General features: G+C 34.3%; 6 protein-coding genes across 7 annotated transcripts; 3 read left to right on the top strand and 3 right to left on the bottom strand.

Annotated features, from left to right (window-relative positions):
- Positions 1-2,780: 2,780 nt before the first annotated feature.
- LOC116338085 (60S ribosomal protein L5) lies at positions 2,781-4,753 on the bottom strand. The gene is made up of 5 exons (XM_031763143.1): positions 4,618-4,753; positions 4,086-4,349; positions 3,886-3,997; positions 3,471-3,796; positions 2,781-3,156 (listed from the first exon to the last, which is right to left on the bottom strand). The coding sequence occupies exons 1-5, from the start codon at positions 4,618-4,620 to the stop codon at positions 2,965-2,967; spliced, it is 897 nt and encodes a 298-aa protein (XP_031619003.1). The 5' UTR covers positions 4,621-4,753; the 3' UTR covers positions 2,781-2,964.
- A 198-nt stretch (positions 4,754-4,951) lies between these two features.
- Positions 4,952-7,154, bottom strand: LOC116338073 (serine protease snake-like). The gene is made up of 3 exons (XM_031763129.1): positions 5,905-7,154; positions 5,352-5,821; positions 4,952-5,258 (listed from the first exon to the last, which is right to left on the bottom strand). Exons 1-3 carry the CDS (start codon positions 6,648-6,650, stop codon positions 5,098-5,100), a joined length of 1,377 nt encoding a protein of 458 aa, XP_031618989.1. The 5' UTR covers positions 6,651-7,154; the 3' UTR covers positions 4,952-5,097.
- Positions 7,155-7,334: 180 nt separating this feature from the next.
- Positions 7,335-9,236, top strand: LOC116338074. Of its 2 annotated transcripts, none has more exons than XM_031763131.1 (4): positions 7,335-7,495; positions 7,847-8,247; positions 8,348-8,641; positions 8,708-9,236. In XM_031763131.1, exons 2-4 carry the CDS (start codon positions 7,849-7,851, stop codon positions 9,029-9,031), a joined length of 1,017 nt encoding a protein of 338 aa, XP_031618991.1. In that variant the 5' UTR covers positions 7,335-7,495; positions 7,847-7,848; the 3' UTR covers positions 9,032-9,236. The 2 variants fall into 2 exon arrangements, with proteins under 2 accessions (XP_031618991.1, XP_031618990.1); XM_031763130.1 differs by having other exon boundaries at positions 7,844-8,247.
- Positions 9,237-9,377: 141 nt separating this feature from the next.
- LOC116337908 (proteasome maturation protein) lies at positions 9,378-9,949 on the top strand. Its single transcript, XM_031762858.1, has one exon. The coding sequence runs from the start codon at positions 9,507-9,509 to the stop codon at positions 9,837-9,839; it is 333 nt and encodes a 110-aa protein (XP_031618718.1). The 5' UTR covers positions 9,378-9,506; the 3' UTR covers positions 9,840-9,949.
- A 75-nt stretch (positions 9,950-10,024) lies between these two features.
- Positions 10,025-12,403, top strand: LOC116337903 (protein-associating with the carboxyl-terminal domain of ezrin). The gene has a single exon (XM_031762850.1). The coding sequence runs from the start codon at positions 10,254-10,256 to the stop codon at positions 12,267-12,269; it is 2,016 nt and encodes a 671-aa protein (XP_031618710.1). The 5' UTR covers positions 10,025-10,253; the 3' UTR covers positions 12,270-12,403.
- LOC116337907 lies at positions 12,375-13,225 on the bottom strand. Its single transcript, XM_031762857.1, has 2 exons — positions 12,920-13,225; positions 12,375-12,847 (listed from the first exon to the last, which is right to left on the bottom strand). The coding sequence occupies exons 1-2, from the start codon at positions 13,007-13,009 to the stop codon at positions 12,569-12,571; spliced, it is 369 nt and encodes a 122-aa protein (XP_031618717.1). The 5' UTR covers positions 13,010-13,225; the 3' UTR covers positions 12,375-12,568.
- Positions 13,226-13,374: the final 149 nt, after the last annotated feature.

Below are 13,374 nucleotides of genomic sequence, written 5' to 3'. Positions count from 1 at the left end.
ATAATGGTTTTTAGTAAAAATATCCAATAAAGTGATTATAAGCATTTTTGCATGAATGTACTTTTAATTGAAGTTTGAATTTCAAAATAAAATTGGGTTATAAATGTAAAACTTGATTAATCCTTATCACTTCATAAGATACACTATATCTTCACAAAAACAAGTATTCGAGTACGCTTACTCGCACTTGCGGTGCTAGTAGAGGCTTTACCCCTCAAAATGAGTTACGCACTCTATTTAACTCTATTTTTGGTGTTATTTTCATCGTCACAGAAAAATGCAGCGCCAACTATATGCGAATTTCATTTTTTATCGTTTTAGGCAATAAATCTATGGTTTTCTTATGGCTTCTTTAATCCGAATCGATTTTCGCTCATTGTGTGGTTTTAGAGAATATTAGTGAAGTGGACTACTGAGCTACCCCTGCATGCACAAATTCGGTGCGATGTGGATTTGTTAGGCACAAATTATGCACAAAAAATGGTATATGTTTCAATAAGATACTCGAAAGTGACTTGCTCGAATGTGATGCAAATATATCATATGTTATCTCACATTATGTATTTACTATTTAGTCTTCAAACTAATTGATTGGGAGGGAACATCGTGTCTAGAACCGAATTCATCAAGATATAGATGTAGGAGTAAAACACATCCAGTCACTTCATAACAAAGACTTTTACGAATAGAGAAAACGCATCGCATATCAGCATCACATCGTGAGCATATCAACACAATGAAAACATTCACAAGAACTTGATTCCGTAAGGCAAACTCAACAGCATGCGTTTCGCCGTACTGCAATTTGATATAAACAAAGCCTGCTAACATATTATACGATTTATAAAAAGTAAATACGTTTCCACATTCACATTTTCATGATCAGTGACATTCATTCTTGTGTCAAACAGTCAAAACTATCGCTTTGGTGTATATATTTTTTATTTTGTTTATTTCCTAAAAAGTTTTTAGCTAAAAAATCGATTTAATCAAAATTTGGCCGCAAATCAAAGTGAAATGATCTTAAAACTATCATGTTTTGTTGGGGCGAACTCAAGGATCACGATTAGGAAAAAAACTCTACTGAACAAAACAGCTTAATTTACGCTTTGATGCAACAATTATATTTGAAGTATACAAATGGTTCCTTGTTCGTTAAATTTTAATTTTTAAATTGATTGGACACTCATATGCTAGCGGCCCATTTTAGAAGACTGCGCGGACCCCAGCGGGTCCCGAACCACCAGTTGATTGAACCACTATTTTAGAAAGTTAATCACATCACCAACATTTTAATAAACTTTTTCGAATGTTCGATTTTCACAAATCAAATCAGTATACTATTGTACACAAAAAATAGTAGGACTTTCAAGAAGAACTCCACCATTACTCCACCAATCTTTTTATGGCTTTGAAAACTGTATCAATGTTATTAATCCTTTCTGTTAACGAACCAAAGCGATCCAGCGAAATTTAAATCAAGTTAAAATATTGAACTCATGATTTTTCCTTGAATATTGCTTGATGTTTGATTAAGCTAGCCAAGTCACCCTGATTCATTCGGATTTGACCGAATTTTCATAATATAGAATAATACAAAAAAGATTTTTTTCTTTTTTCCGTCGTTTTATTACAGTAATTTGGATTTTTTTTTTCATGGATTTACCCTTAAAAGTAATGCAAATAAAATACCCTTAAAAGTAATGCTTTTGATGAGTGCAGACAGAAAGTGAGAGAGGTCTTTCACAATTCTCGCTAGTTATTGCCATATTCATTATTTATTTTCAGACATTAGGCTCGAGCTATGCATATAGCGGCTGCTATTTTATAGGTGCTATTCATAGGCGCTATTTAATTCGTGTGCTGTGTGTAACACCGAGTAGGAATATCATAGCCTACTATTCTTTTGTACATTTGAATGTGAGTACGAGAGAGATGTAGAAAATAACGCACAATATGCATAAATGCATTAAAACGAGATAAATAGCGCCTATGAATAGCACCTATGAAATAGCGGCCGCTATATCCATAGCTCAAACCTAATGTCTGTTTATTTTACTTAAAAATGCATTTTGTGCGCAAATGAGCCTTAAATTGAGAAGAAAATTTCTAAGTGAAAGTAGCAATCGAATGTTTTGATTATGCAATCCATGGGTTGGTTTCTGTTTAAATAAAATTCAAATTGTTCCAATTACCTTTCAAATTTCGGTTACCGAATTAAAGAAAAAGGAAACAAAAATCGAGGCGAACAGGAAAAGCTCATAAAAATATTAAATTATTCGTGAAATACAAATTCTGTTCATAATCGGAACTTTTTAACTTTTAATCTTAAGGTAAAAATGAAGATAAAGGCGATATAACCTCAGTTCATTGGACACTTATAACCATACGCATACTTGAGCATGAAGATAATTCAGAAAAGATATGCTGCTATAAAGTTGTTCAACTTTTCGAATTTCGGTATGAAATTTTGAAAGGATGAAGACAAGTAAATGACAAAAAAAAAAACAATCAAAACAGATCGATAAGTAATGCTGAAAATCAATTGTGTGAAAAATATCACAAGAAAAGTATTACCGTGGTGCAGCCGATGAAGTTGAACCAAATGCAAAATTAATTTTATACTTTACCATTTATTGAATGCAATCCGCATTGAGTGATGAAAAGTTGAGTGATGTGCGCCAAAAAAGACGTTTTAAGTTATATGAAACAATATAATGTTTCTTCTGTGTTTTATTTCTTATATAATAAATTAAAATTGCCAAAAAGAACTTAACTAATTTATTTAATGTTTTTTTCTCAGCGATGTTTTTTTTATTTTATTCAATAAACACATTGATCGTGATTATTTGTGTATTGATATATATGCATTATATATAATGGATATTATAATAAAATAAAAAGAACTTGTTTAATATGAATTCATATTTTTTGCTAGATGCAATTCGAATGCAAACGGTTCGTTTATGCTTCAGCTTCTGCCTTGAGCTTGGCAATGAAAGCCGCTTTGCGTGCAGCAACCTTATCCTTACGTTGTTGAAGTGTAAGTTTGGGTTCGTTCCAGCGTTTCTTGGTAGCGGGTTTCTTGTGTTCCTTCTTTTGGTGTGAAGGATCAGCGCGAATGGAAGCGTGAGCTTTTTTGTAGATGCTTTCCAACTGAAAATAGAATAACATACAAAATATGCATTAATTTTCAATATTACACCAAATTCATATGTTTTTTTTTTTATTGCGGATGAGAATGTGATTTAATCTCAGGACGTTCAATATATTTGGATAAAAGAACATCGAACAGATTATTTCTAATGGTTGCTGTAGTCCATTTTCGGCACCGAAATTGTACGAAGACATGTGATTTCGGTAATTAGGAAATGGACGTAAAGCATAAAAAAATGACATTTAATTGTATGAACACAAACTGCATCGTTGCGTTGATGGATCAAAGAAAAATAGTAAAAAATTGTACTTACATCATCAGCGCGAATGCCCAAGTTAATGTAGCGGCTGAATTGACGTTTGAAGGCTTCGTTGTCTTCTTCTTCCAAAGTACGCATGTAGTCGGCAACGTGTTGACCGAAGATGTGAGCACGGTGAACTGAAGCATTGAAGCTCTTTGACTCAGCACTGTATCCTGGGAAACGTTTGACTGAATGTGGTATGTTTAAACCACCATCAACAGCTCCTTTCATGGCGCCGAAGCAACGAGCACCAGTTGAGGTACGTGCCAAACCAACATCTAAGAAACAACGGAAAGCACCTGGACCATCGTCCAATGGCTCAACGTTGTACTCTTCACCTACAAACGATTGAAAGAGAATAAACGGCGTGAATATTTATTGCTCTGTAAAATTATATTAGATGATTTTGATGACGGTTATAACTAACCTGTAACTTCGGTGCAACCACTGTAAAGTGAGTCCAAGCCCAATTTTTGCAAAATACGGCGAGCCACCAACAAACCAGTACAGTATGATGCAGCATAGTTGGTTAAACCAACCTATTTATGAAAGTAAACACAAAAAATTATGAATGTAATCGTTGCAGAAAAAAATCATATAACTGTAGATCACATGTTTTGTACTTACCTTGACACCGTATTTCGGCAATTCGTGCGAGTAGGCAGCGCATACAACGCGATCACCTTCGATACGTGAGTATGCAATTTGGGCAGTAACATCGCGATTGGACAAACGAACAATCAAACGGTATTTGGGGGTATTGTACTTGTTTTTGTCTTGGAAAATCAAGCGTTTACGAGCATAGTAGTCGGTCTTTCCCTCACGGCGCCGCTTGAATTTAACTTGGTAACGCTTGAAGTATTGTTTGTTCTTAACGACTTTAACGAAACCCTGTGAAATAAAACAATAAAACACAATATTACAATTTATTCACTTAATTTTTCCACCTAAACTTCTTTGGTGCAATTGAATACAATAGGATCATATTTGAGGTTACACGGTATAGCTATGGTGAAAAAGAATGGATTTTGAAAAATCAAATTTTTAATCAAAATTAATTTGGGGAATCACTTGAGAAACTATTAAAATATTTATAGATTTGAAATCAGCACACTGCCCACTATTGATTGCAGTTAATATTATTTGGATTAATGCTCACCATTTTAAATAATCTTTACTCAAAACACCGCACCAGCACGAAATATGTGTTCGCGGTTTCAATGGTGACACGAAAAGAAGGTTTTCAATATGGCACTCAGTACACGTTGGATATGGTACGTATTGGTACGCGGAAGTTGACGTTTGACAGATCACATTCGACTACGAAATGTCAATGCGGTTTCGTATTGTGTTTTACGTATTTCATACATCGAATTAAGGTCTGTTCATAATAGCATTCCGATACTGTTTTTCGTTTTAATGAAATCGTTCGAACATTTGTTTTTTCTCTTATTTATTTATTTTTTTGAAGAAAAAATACAATTTTTGTTCTTTGAAAATAGAGTTTATGCAAACATTATGCATACCATAAAATAGTAAATGTCAAAAAAGAATATTCAGTATCTTTAAATTTATAAAATGAAAATAATTGTTTCAATCAGATGAAATCAATTGAATTTTCATGTCCTACTCCGTATAATTAGTTTGAATCTTTCCAAACAACACTTTCAATCCAATCTAAATACTCTGAAACGCGTGTATAAACGCCATATCCATTTCCACAACCCTGGCCAAAACTCGTTACGCCAATCAAATGATATGTGCAGTCTGAGTTCGGTGTTGCAACTTGCATTGGACCGCCTGTAATTTAATTTTTGCATTCATTAATCAATTGAAAATTATGTAAATGATGTGGTTACTTAATATTATTAGTTTTGAAAATTAGGTATTTACCTGAATCTCCGTTGCACGTGTCTCTTTCTTCGGTATCATGACCGGCACAAAATTGTGAGTCGATTATGCCATTTTTCAAAGCACCAAATCGTTGGTAAAACCCATCACATCGTTCATTTGTAATGATATTTAATTGAACTTTAAGCAATTCGTCCGATGGACGGCCTCGATCGCGAGTTAATCCCCAGCCAGTTGCAACTCCACTCGTATAATTAACATCAAATCGTTGCCATAAACAAGCTGGTCTAATGTAATCACTTATGTGAACGTCTCGATCCAATTCGAATAAAGCAATATCATGGTATTTTGATGAAGGTTTATAGCTCGGATGACGCATTGCTTGTGCTATGCCAAAATCAACAACATTAGAATCATGTGATTTATTAAGATTTTGTGCACCCAATCGAATAATTTTCGGTTTTATTCCACGCCAGGAAACACAATGAGCCGCTGAGAGAACAAAACGATAACTAAATTGAAAATAAAATAAAAATATGATTCATCAATTCATCATATTGTCATAAAATTGTATGTCCAATCTAATGTTTAATACCTTATTAACGAACCGCCACAATTCCAATTGATTGGACCATTTTCATCTTGTTGCCACCCAATAACAGCCATGTGCGGAAATTCACCTGCTTCAGATTTCATTCCACCTACTATAAATCCTTCGCTACTTGATTTGGCACATTTGGTTTTTTGTACGGTTCGATTTTCCGGATTCAGTGATAATGTAGTAACAACACTTTCTTCAATCATTAATTTCATATATTGTTTGCATTTCTGTTCACTGACGCGTGATGATTTGTCAGAATTGGGTGATGAAGGTTGTGGTGGTGATGGTGATGGTGGATTTACTGGCAACGATGATACGGTTTCCGTTGGTATTGGTGTTAATGGAATGTTCGGTTGTGCTGCAGGTCTCAAAGTTGACGATATGGGAAATTGGATGGGAACGTTGACCGGTTTTTTTGAACGTGGGCAGCAAATGATTGGTAAATGACCTTTGTAATTACAAATCTGCGGTTGAATTCCCTTTTGAAAATCACGTATCGCCTCTGGACATTGATTCGGCAACGTACAAATACCGTTTGTATGACGAACCAAATTAAAACAAGCTTCACCCTCAATATCTCCATTGCTTTCGTGCGTAAATGCAATGTCGCTTGGCAATTTTATGCGTGTTTCACTTTGAATTTTTCTGCGATATTGTTGCATCAAACCCAATTGAAATAAACAACACAAAACTATCACAAATAAATATAACGTGCGCTTTCCCATTATTTTCAATATCATTCTAGTTTGATGTAACAAAAATTCTTCAAGATCGAATAGTATCTGTTTAGAAGAAAACACTGCTATTTATTTATTTTATTTATAAATGTCTCGATAAACACCATCAGTTGCAAGTTGTGTGATGAGTCGCTTAAAAAGTCCCGACCACTACACCAATACAATATAAACAATAAAACTTTTAAATGTCGTGCTAACTAGTTAAGTTGATTGTCATTGCTGCGTTTCAAGTGTAAGTTCAAAGCAAATCGGTGCAACAACGGTTTAGCTACTTGCTTTGGCTGTTGTTCGACCAACACACTTTCTGCGAACGTTTTTTTTTTTCAACTTAATGTTCGGAGTGTCTTTCGTTTGTATGTGCATGCGACACATATACATGGGTAAAACTGATAGTTTTGAAATACGATAAACAATTACCGTAGAGCGACATTTTCTTCATGTCTTTTCAATTGTGAAAAAAAAACTTGATTTCAATTAGTTTGTTGCCGTGCTAAACGATTCGAGAGAAACAAATGTATTTTTGATATTTGTTGATAATCAATGTTAAATTCTGAATTGTTTAGTTTGGCAATGTGAACTGTGCTAACAATTTTGGTGTTGCCATACATATATGCTCAATGAATATGTTGTTATACACAAACTTGTGTGCCGTCTGCTTTGATTCTTATGACGATTCAAGTGTTTCGGAAGAAAGACACACTCATATAAATGCACAACAAACAATCTTGTTAAAGGAGAATCGTCAAAAGTGTTTAGAGTGTGCGCTTTAAAACGAGTTTTTCTTATTTTGCACTTCTTTATCAGTTATTCTATTTCACTGCATTTCAGAAAAAAGTGGGATAGATCAGGTATGGATATTGACATGATTAAGGATTTCTATATACTTCAATGCAAGTGATATCGATACCTATTTCCAATATATTCTTACCGATTCAATTGTATAAATATGTCGTAATATATATTGAAACGTGTGTTGTTGTTTTATTTCAACTGAATGGCATTTCAAAATGCGTATTTTGACAGTATTTTTTTTTTCGTGTAAAAGCGCGAAATTTTTGTATGTTCTACTGTCAAAAACGAAACAGTGATTTTTCGGTGCAACAATAACTTCGGTTGAGATTATATCCAAAACTGAGATTGTACTATTTAATATTCACGGTGATCTTGTCTGCTATTTTTCTCGTCTCTATTTGTAGCAGAAATGATAAAATCCAACGGTATCGAAGTGCAATCAAATGTGTTGGAAGAGTCAATTTTTAAGAATATGAGTTCGAACAATCATAGCACACCGATTAAAGTTGTCAGCGACAAAACATCCGAAAATCAACCGAATCTATCGAATCAAGTTTCTGTTTCTCACAGTTTGCGGCTTCAACAAATGGTCAATACAAATTATAATGATTCAAGTAAAGTAGAAAACAACAATTACGTTGTTATTGAACAATATTCTGAACTTGAGCCCATACAAATTGACGATGAAGCAACCGAGTGCGGCGACATAATCGAAATAAGTGATGATTCGATCGAAGACTATTCCCAGCCATTGCAGACTGAAAAAGGAACAAAAATGAATGACGATAAGAGTCTCAGTGGTTTCAAGGTAATATCAAATTAAATTAAGACCATGCGGTTTCAGAGAAGCAAGTCATTGGAAAACCTCAAAACAGCAATAATAATAATATTCCATTCTATCAATTCAGGTTGAAGGCACAGCTCATTCAAGTAATCAGGCCGAATCGAAGGAACTAAAGATGAATCGCCAGATTGATGCGTCTGGAATAGACTATATGTCGTGGCAATGGCAACCGCATTTAAAATTAACACGAATGAAACCAAATGATCTGGCACATAAAAGTCGAAGTAAAACATCAAAAAAAGTTAAAAAAACAAACATTCAGGCTACACCATCATTACCACAGCCAATTGAATTTCATTCGGATGAATCCATTATTCGAGAACTATCGCCAAGAACTGCAAACGAACGGTTTCAAAAGGTGATAGAACTGGTTTTTCAATTCATTGAAAAAAAATTAAAACATGTTTATTATTGTCAATTTCAGCGTATAGAAGAAATCAAAATGTCAATGCAGCCCATACATATGGCACCCCGTGATGTGAACCGAAAACGTCCACGTTTTAGAAAACCGCCCAGCGCAGAACTATTGGAATATGAGGAGGTACAGAGGCGGCTACGAGAAAAGAAACCAAAAAGACGAACAAAGCGTTCACGAGCCCGTAAGCTTTACAACCCCAATGCTTTGTTTGAAGAAACATCAGAAAAAGAAAATTCTGATTACGGCAGCATTGAACCGAAAACGAAACGGCCACGCAGTTCATTGCAACCAACCCGAATTCTCCCCGAACGAGCATCAAAAACAAAATAGATCCATACCAAATTGAGCCATTGAGCATTGCTGCACATTGAATTACACCATATGAATTCATCTACATTATATTTTATTTCATTTTATTTTGTTAATTTGTGCGTTAAACGTATTCTAAGTATTTTTTTTTTGAATTGCCGTAAACTGGATCAAGTATTCAAAAGCAAATTAAAGCATGAGAAATATATAATGTTATAAAAAAATTCCCGAAAAATAAAAAAATCGATTCCATTTTAAATTGGTCGGCAAATTTATTTTATTACTTACGTTATTGGTTAGATACGTATACGTATGCGTATTTGTAAAAATACAGAATACGTAATATGAGAAATGTCAAACATCTCAACCGAGACAACCTTTATGTTTGTATGGAAAGACAACAAAAAGTGATTTGTCATACTGAATACAAACCGAACTATCACTTCAATTCCGAAAATTCAACACAAGTATTGTTTTGCTAAAAATACAAAAAGAAATGGCTGATAAAATCAAGGTAACAACTCGATCACTCAGTGACCATCCATTAAAAGCATCTGAAGAAACATTTGCACAGCGTGAACTTGAGACCAATTTGCAAATGTTGCGACGTAACGAAGGTATAGCTGCACCAATGCGAATCATGATGGAAATGCAAGCATATAAAAAGGTTGGACGTTTGCCATTCTTGCCATCAAGCCGACTTCATTTGGATGTGATTACTGGCCGTGATGAAACCATCGATTTCAGCAATTTCCTTGGCACCGAAGAATTCTCCGAACGCTTGTGTCAGCCCCATACTATGGCCGAAAAGAAATTGAATTTCATTTAAACAACAAAGAAAAGTTCATTTATCCAACATGCATAATGCAACAAAAATTATTTTCGAATATATTAAGCTAAAGTAATAAAGAAATTGTCATTTGGAATAAAAAATTAAAATAATTGACTTTCATTTCATGTAAAAATTCAATTGCCGTAGAATTGATGTTCATGTAGGAAAAAGTGAGGTTGGAAATGCAAAGCAAATATATAAGTCATCACCATCGAATAAATCGTTTGATTTCAATGGTGTAAGCACCACATATACATTGGTTACATTAACAACTGTCAAATCACTGTAAAACAGTATTAATTGACGTTTACGTCACCAAAAACGGCTGAAAGTAAATAAAAAATGTGTGTTTCTTAAAATTACAAATTGAAAATCAGTCTTAAAATTAATGATACGGAACGTTTTCTAACTATGGGAAACGATCAATCGCATATAAAAGGATTGGAAGTGGATAAAAAAGCCATCGATTCAACAGATTTTTGGTCTATTTACAATGGTGAATTGAAGAACGAAAACAAACCAACAACAGCGATAACAATATTCCAAGGTGAACAAGTTGTAAAAGGCCAGTTATGGACAAATAAAAGCCCACTGGAACGTGCAACTCGAAATTTCATGCTTTACCGTCATCCATCAATTTTACGATTCATCACATCATGGGAAAAAGGATCTGTACATTATTTGGCCACGGAACGATGTAAACCATTGTCATTGGTACTGGCCACACAAAATGACACACAAATTTGTCTTGGTCTTCGAAATATTTTATGTGCGTTAATATTTCTGGTTGAAAAAGCGAATATGTGTCATTTGAATGTATGTACGTCTTCGATTTATGTCAATTCAAACGGATCCTGGCGCTTGGGTGGCTTTGAACATTTATGGTCTAAAAAAGAGGTTAATCATACATTACTCGAACGATCTCAGCCGTATCGATACATAAATTGTTTGGATAAAGATGAAACCAAACGTGATACAATTCAGGCAATTGAATCATTTGCTTTTGGTGTTCTCTGTGAAGAAATACTGAGCAATCGAAAAACTAGTTCAACTGAATTTCGAAAATTTTGCGTTGAACACTTGAGAAATGCAAATGCCAAAGCAAGACCAAGTTTGTCAGCGATTCTTCAACATTCCTACTTTAATCAAGACTTCATATTAATACATTCATTTTTATCAGAGATTCCGTTGAAAAATCAAATGGAAAAGCAGACATTCTTCACCGGCTTGGTCGATCGGCTTCGTGAATTTGACGAATGTGTAATTGGAACCGAACTCATGGATTTGATACTATCACGAATCGTTTTATTGGATGAGACTGCTAAATTATGTGTTTTACCATTTCTACTGCAACCACGTATTGATTGCGAATCAAATTCAGCTCCAATCACACCGATATTTTCACCAACCAATTTTACAAAATATGTTGCGCCCAAGATAAAACAATTATTTTTAGTGAGAGATGTTCAAATTCGTTTGGTTTTACTAGAATATTTTGCCGCATATATGGATCATTTTCCATCGAAAGATGAATTAACCAAACACATATTGCCTCAACTTTTGCTTGGTATCAAAGATACAAACGACCAATTGGTGGCAGCAACGCTACGCTGTTTAGCTGATTTGGTTGCAATTTTGGGTTCATCTGTTGTAATTGGCAGTAATCGTTGTCGTATTTTCTCCGACGGAAAACCATTTGGTACTGGCGAAAACCACTTGACACCATCTGTAAAATGGGCTGAAGTGCGATCGATAACACCTGTTATGAATGGAATTGGTATTTGTTCGGATATATTAATTAATAGCAGTCCTTTACCGACGGATACCGGTGATAGCAATTGTGGTGGTGATGTTAGTGATACTTTTGTTTCGATAGTAAATTCACACTCGGTAAATGTCAGTGAAAAAGAATTAATGCCTGAGCGTCTGTCCCCAGACGGAGCTGCCGTTGGCGAAGACAATATTCAGTTGCCAAATGAAGAAGCTGACCTTGACGAAGATGGCTGGAGTGACTGGGAATCTAATGAAATACAGACAGAACCAAAAGTTTTTGAAGAAAATTCAGACAGTTTAATTAAAGTCATGCCAACTTACCAAAGAAATCTATCAGTCAGTAGCTCAAACAGTACTGCAACAAATCAAAATACGGAGAGCTTCATAAAGGATATTAAAGATATTGAAATTAAACCGATAAACAATCCGTCGAATGACGAAATTGACGATTTATTCAAAGATATGGCACCAGTCATAGCACCATCTTCAACAATAACACTTTTGAGCAACTTCGGAACTGCTACAATGGAAACAACTTCATCGATAGAATATAATAAAATAGATATAGAACCAAATCGATTTGCTGTTACAACTAATTTGGATGACGACACAGTCGACGAAGCTGCCTGGGGCGATGAAGATTGGGATAATTAAAGTCAATTCATGTTTTTTTGTTTTATATTTTAAATTTAATGGTTAATAATTGTCACGATGACATGTATTTTGAAATACAAAACAGCTAATATTCTCAATAAATATTGAACATATTTTGTTGCGTGTAAAAAATATATTTTTTTATAGAAAATGTACAATTTAATTACAATCATTTATGATGTATTGCATTTACATCAACTACTTACTTATTTACAGTCAACAGAAAAAGTTCTACATATCATTATCAATGGTCTATGGCTTCGAAGATAATCGGTAAGATCTAGAGTAAGATGTAATATTTACTTGCGGCGTGCAAAAATCACTGTAGATTTCGTCTTTTGTGTGCTTTGTTCGCATTTTTTAAAACTAATAAGAATATTATCGTCCAGCGTTGGTGTGAAGAGTCTTCTCGGTACCGGTTTTCGTTTTTGGTCTTTCGGAATTTCGAATAGTTTCTTTTGGATTTTTTCCAATTCACACAATTCCGGTGATTTACATTTTCTTTTTTTCTTCCGTTTCGTTTCCGATGCGGGTCGATTGCTATCAAGATTTCTTTTGGTCTTTATGGCGTTGATAAGCTAAGAAAAAATCATTGACATTGATAATTTCGGACACATGTTGTAGCACATGTTTTTTTAAAGTAAACTTACCTCTTTCATTTCATGATCAGCAAGGGCCTGTGGCTTATCCAAAATTATTTTAGAATAATTCAATTTAATGGTGAGTATGTCTTGGTCCATTTTTCTCTCTCTGTCAAAGTAAATCGTTGTCGATTGCTGTCACACACTGAATGTGATATTGACGCCGAAACTTTAATTGTTTATTCTCAGCCGACTAATAATAATATTGTTTACACGATATTTCGATACACATACCAAAATCATCATCATTTCACGCTCAATACATTTATAGAGCTTGCAAATATAATACACATACTCAATTACATGCTGATCTATTTAGATGTGTGCGAAAGAGAGAGAGAGCAATCCTTTAGTGACAGATTTTAGCATTTGCTCATGCATTTGGCATTTACAAGAAAACAATCAAACGCTCACAGCGTAAACAAAATTGCTTTTTCAATCACAAGAATATTATTTCTCCGTAC

The sequence above is a fragment of the Contarinia nasturtii genome, unplaced genomic scaffold, assembly GCF_009176525.2.
Source record: "Contarinia nasturtii isolate CC-2019 unplaced genomic scaffold, AAFC_CNas_1.1 Cnas_scaffold_350, whole genome shotgun sequence".
In the NCBI taxonomy this organism is placed as follows: Eukaryota; Metazoa; Arthropoda; class Insecta; order Diptera; family Cecidomyiidae; genus Contarinia; species Contarinia nasturtii.
The sequence above is the reverse complement of the archived record's forward strand: the minus strand, read 5'-3'. Positions and strand labels throughout refer to the sequence as shown.

Excerpts from the sequence above, each read along its gene's own strand:
- LOC116337903 (XM_031762850.1), top strand. The coding sequence starts at position 10,254 with ATGGGAAACGATCAATCGCATATAAAAGGATTGGAAGTGGATAAAAAA.
- LOC116337907 (XM_031762857.1), bottom strand. The coding sequence starts at position 13,009 with ATGGACCAAGACATACTCACCATTAAATTGAATTATTCTAAAATAATT. Across the intron at positions 12,848-12,919 it reads CTGATCATGAAATGAAAGAG|CTTATCAACGCCATAAAGAC; the intron begins GTAAGTTTACTT and ends ATTTTTTCTTAG.
- LOC116338074 (XM_031763131.1), top strand. The coding sequence starts at position 7,849 with ATGATAAAATCCAACGGTATCGAAGTGCAATCAAATGTGTTGGAAGAG. Across the intron at positions 8,248-8,347 it reads AGAGTCTCAGTGGTTTCAAG|GTTGAAGGCACAGCTCATTC; the intron begins GTAATATCAAAT and ends CTATCAATTCAG. Across the intron at positions 8,642-8,707 it reads CAAACGAACGGTTTCAAAAG|CGTATAGAAGAAATCAAAAT; the intron begins GTGATAGAACTG and ends TGTCAATTTCAG.
- LOC116338085 (XM_031763143.1), bottom strand. Across the intron at positions 3,998-4,085 it reads TGCCGAAATACGGTGTCAAG|GTTGGTTTAACCAACTATGC; the intron begins GTAAGTACAAAA and ends TTTCATAAATAG. Across the intron at positions 3,157-3,470 it reads TGGGCATTCGCGCTGATGAT|TTGGAAAGCATCTACAAAAA; the intron begins GTAAGTACAATT and ends TTCTATTTTCAG.
- LOC116337908 (XM_031762858.1), top strand. The coding sequence starts at position 9,507 with ATGGCTGATAAAATCAAGGTAACAACTCGATCACTCAGTGACCATCCA.
- LOC116338073 (XM_031763129.1), bottom strand. The coding sequence starts at position 6,650 with ATGATATTGAAAATAATGGGAAAGCGCACGTTATATTTATTTGTGATA. Across the intron at positions 5,822-5,904 it reads TGTGGCGGTTCGTTAATAAG|TTATCGTTTTGTTCTCTCAG; the intron begins GTATTAAACATT and ends TTTTCAATTTAG. Across the intron at positions 5,259-5,351 it reads CACGTGCAACGGAGATTCAG|GCGGTCCAATGCAAGTTGCA; the intron begins GTAAATACCTAA and ends ATTAAATTACAG.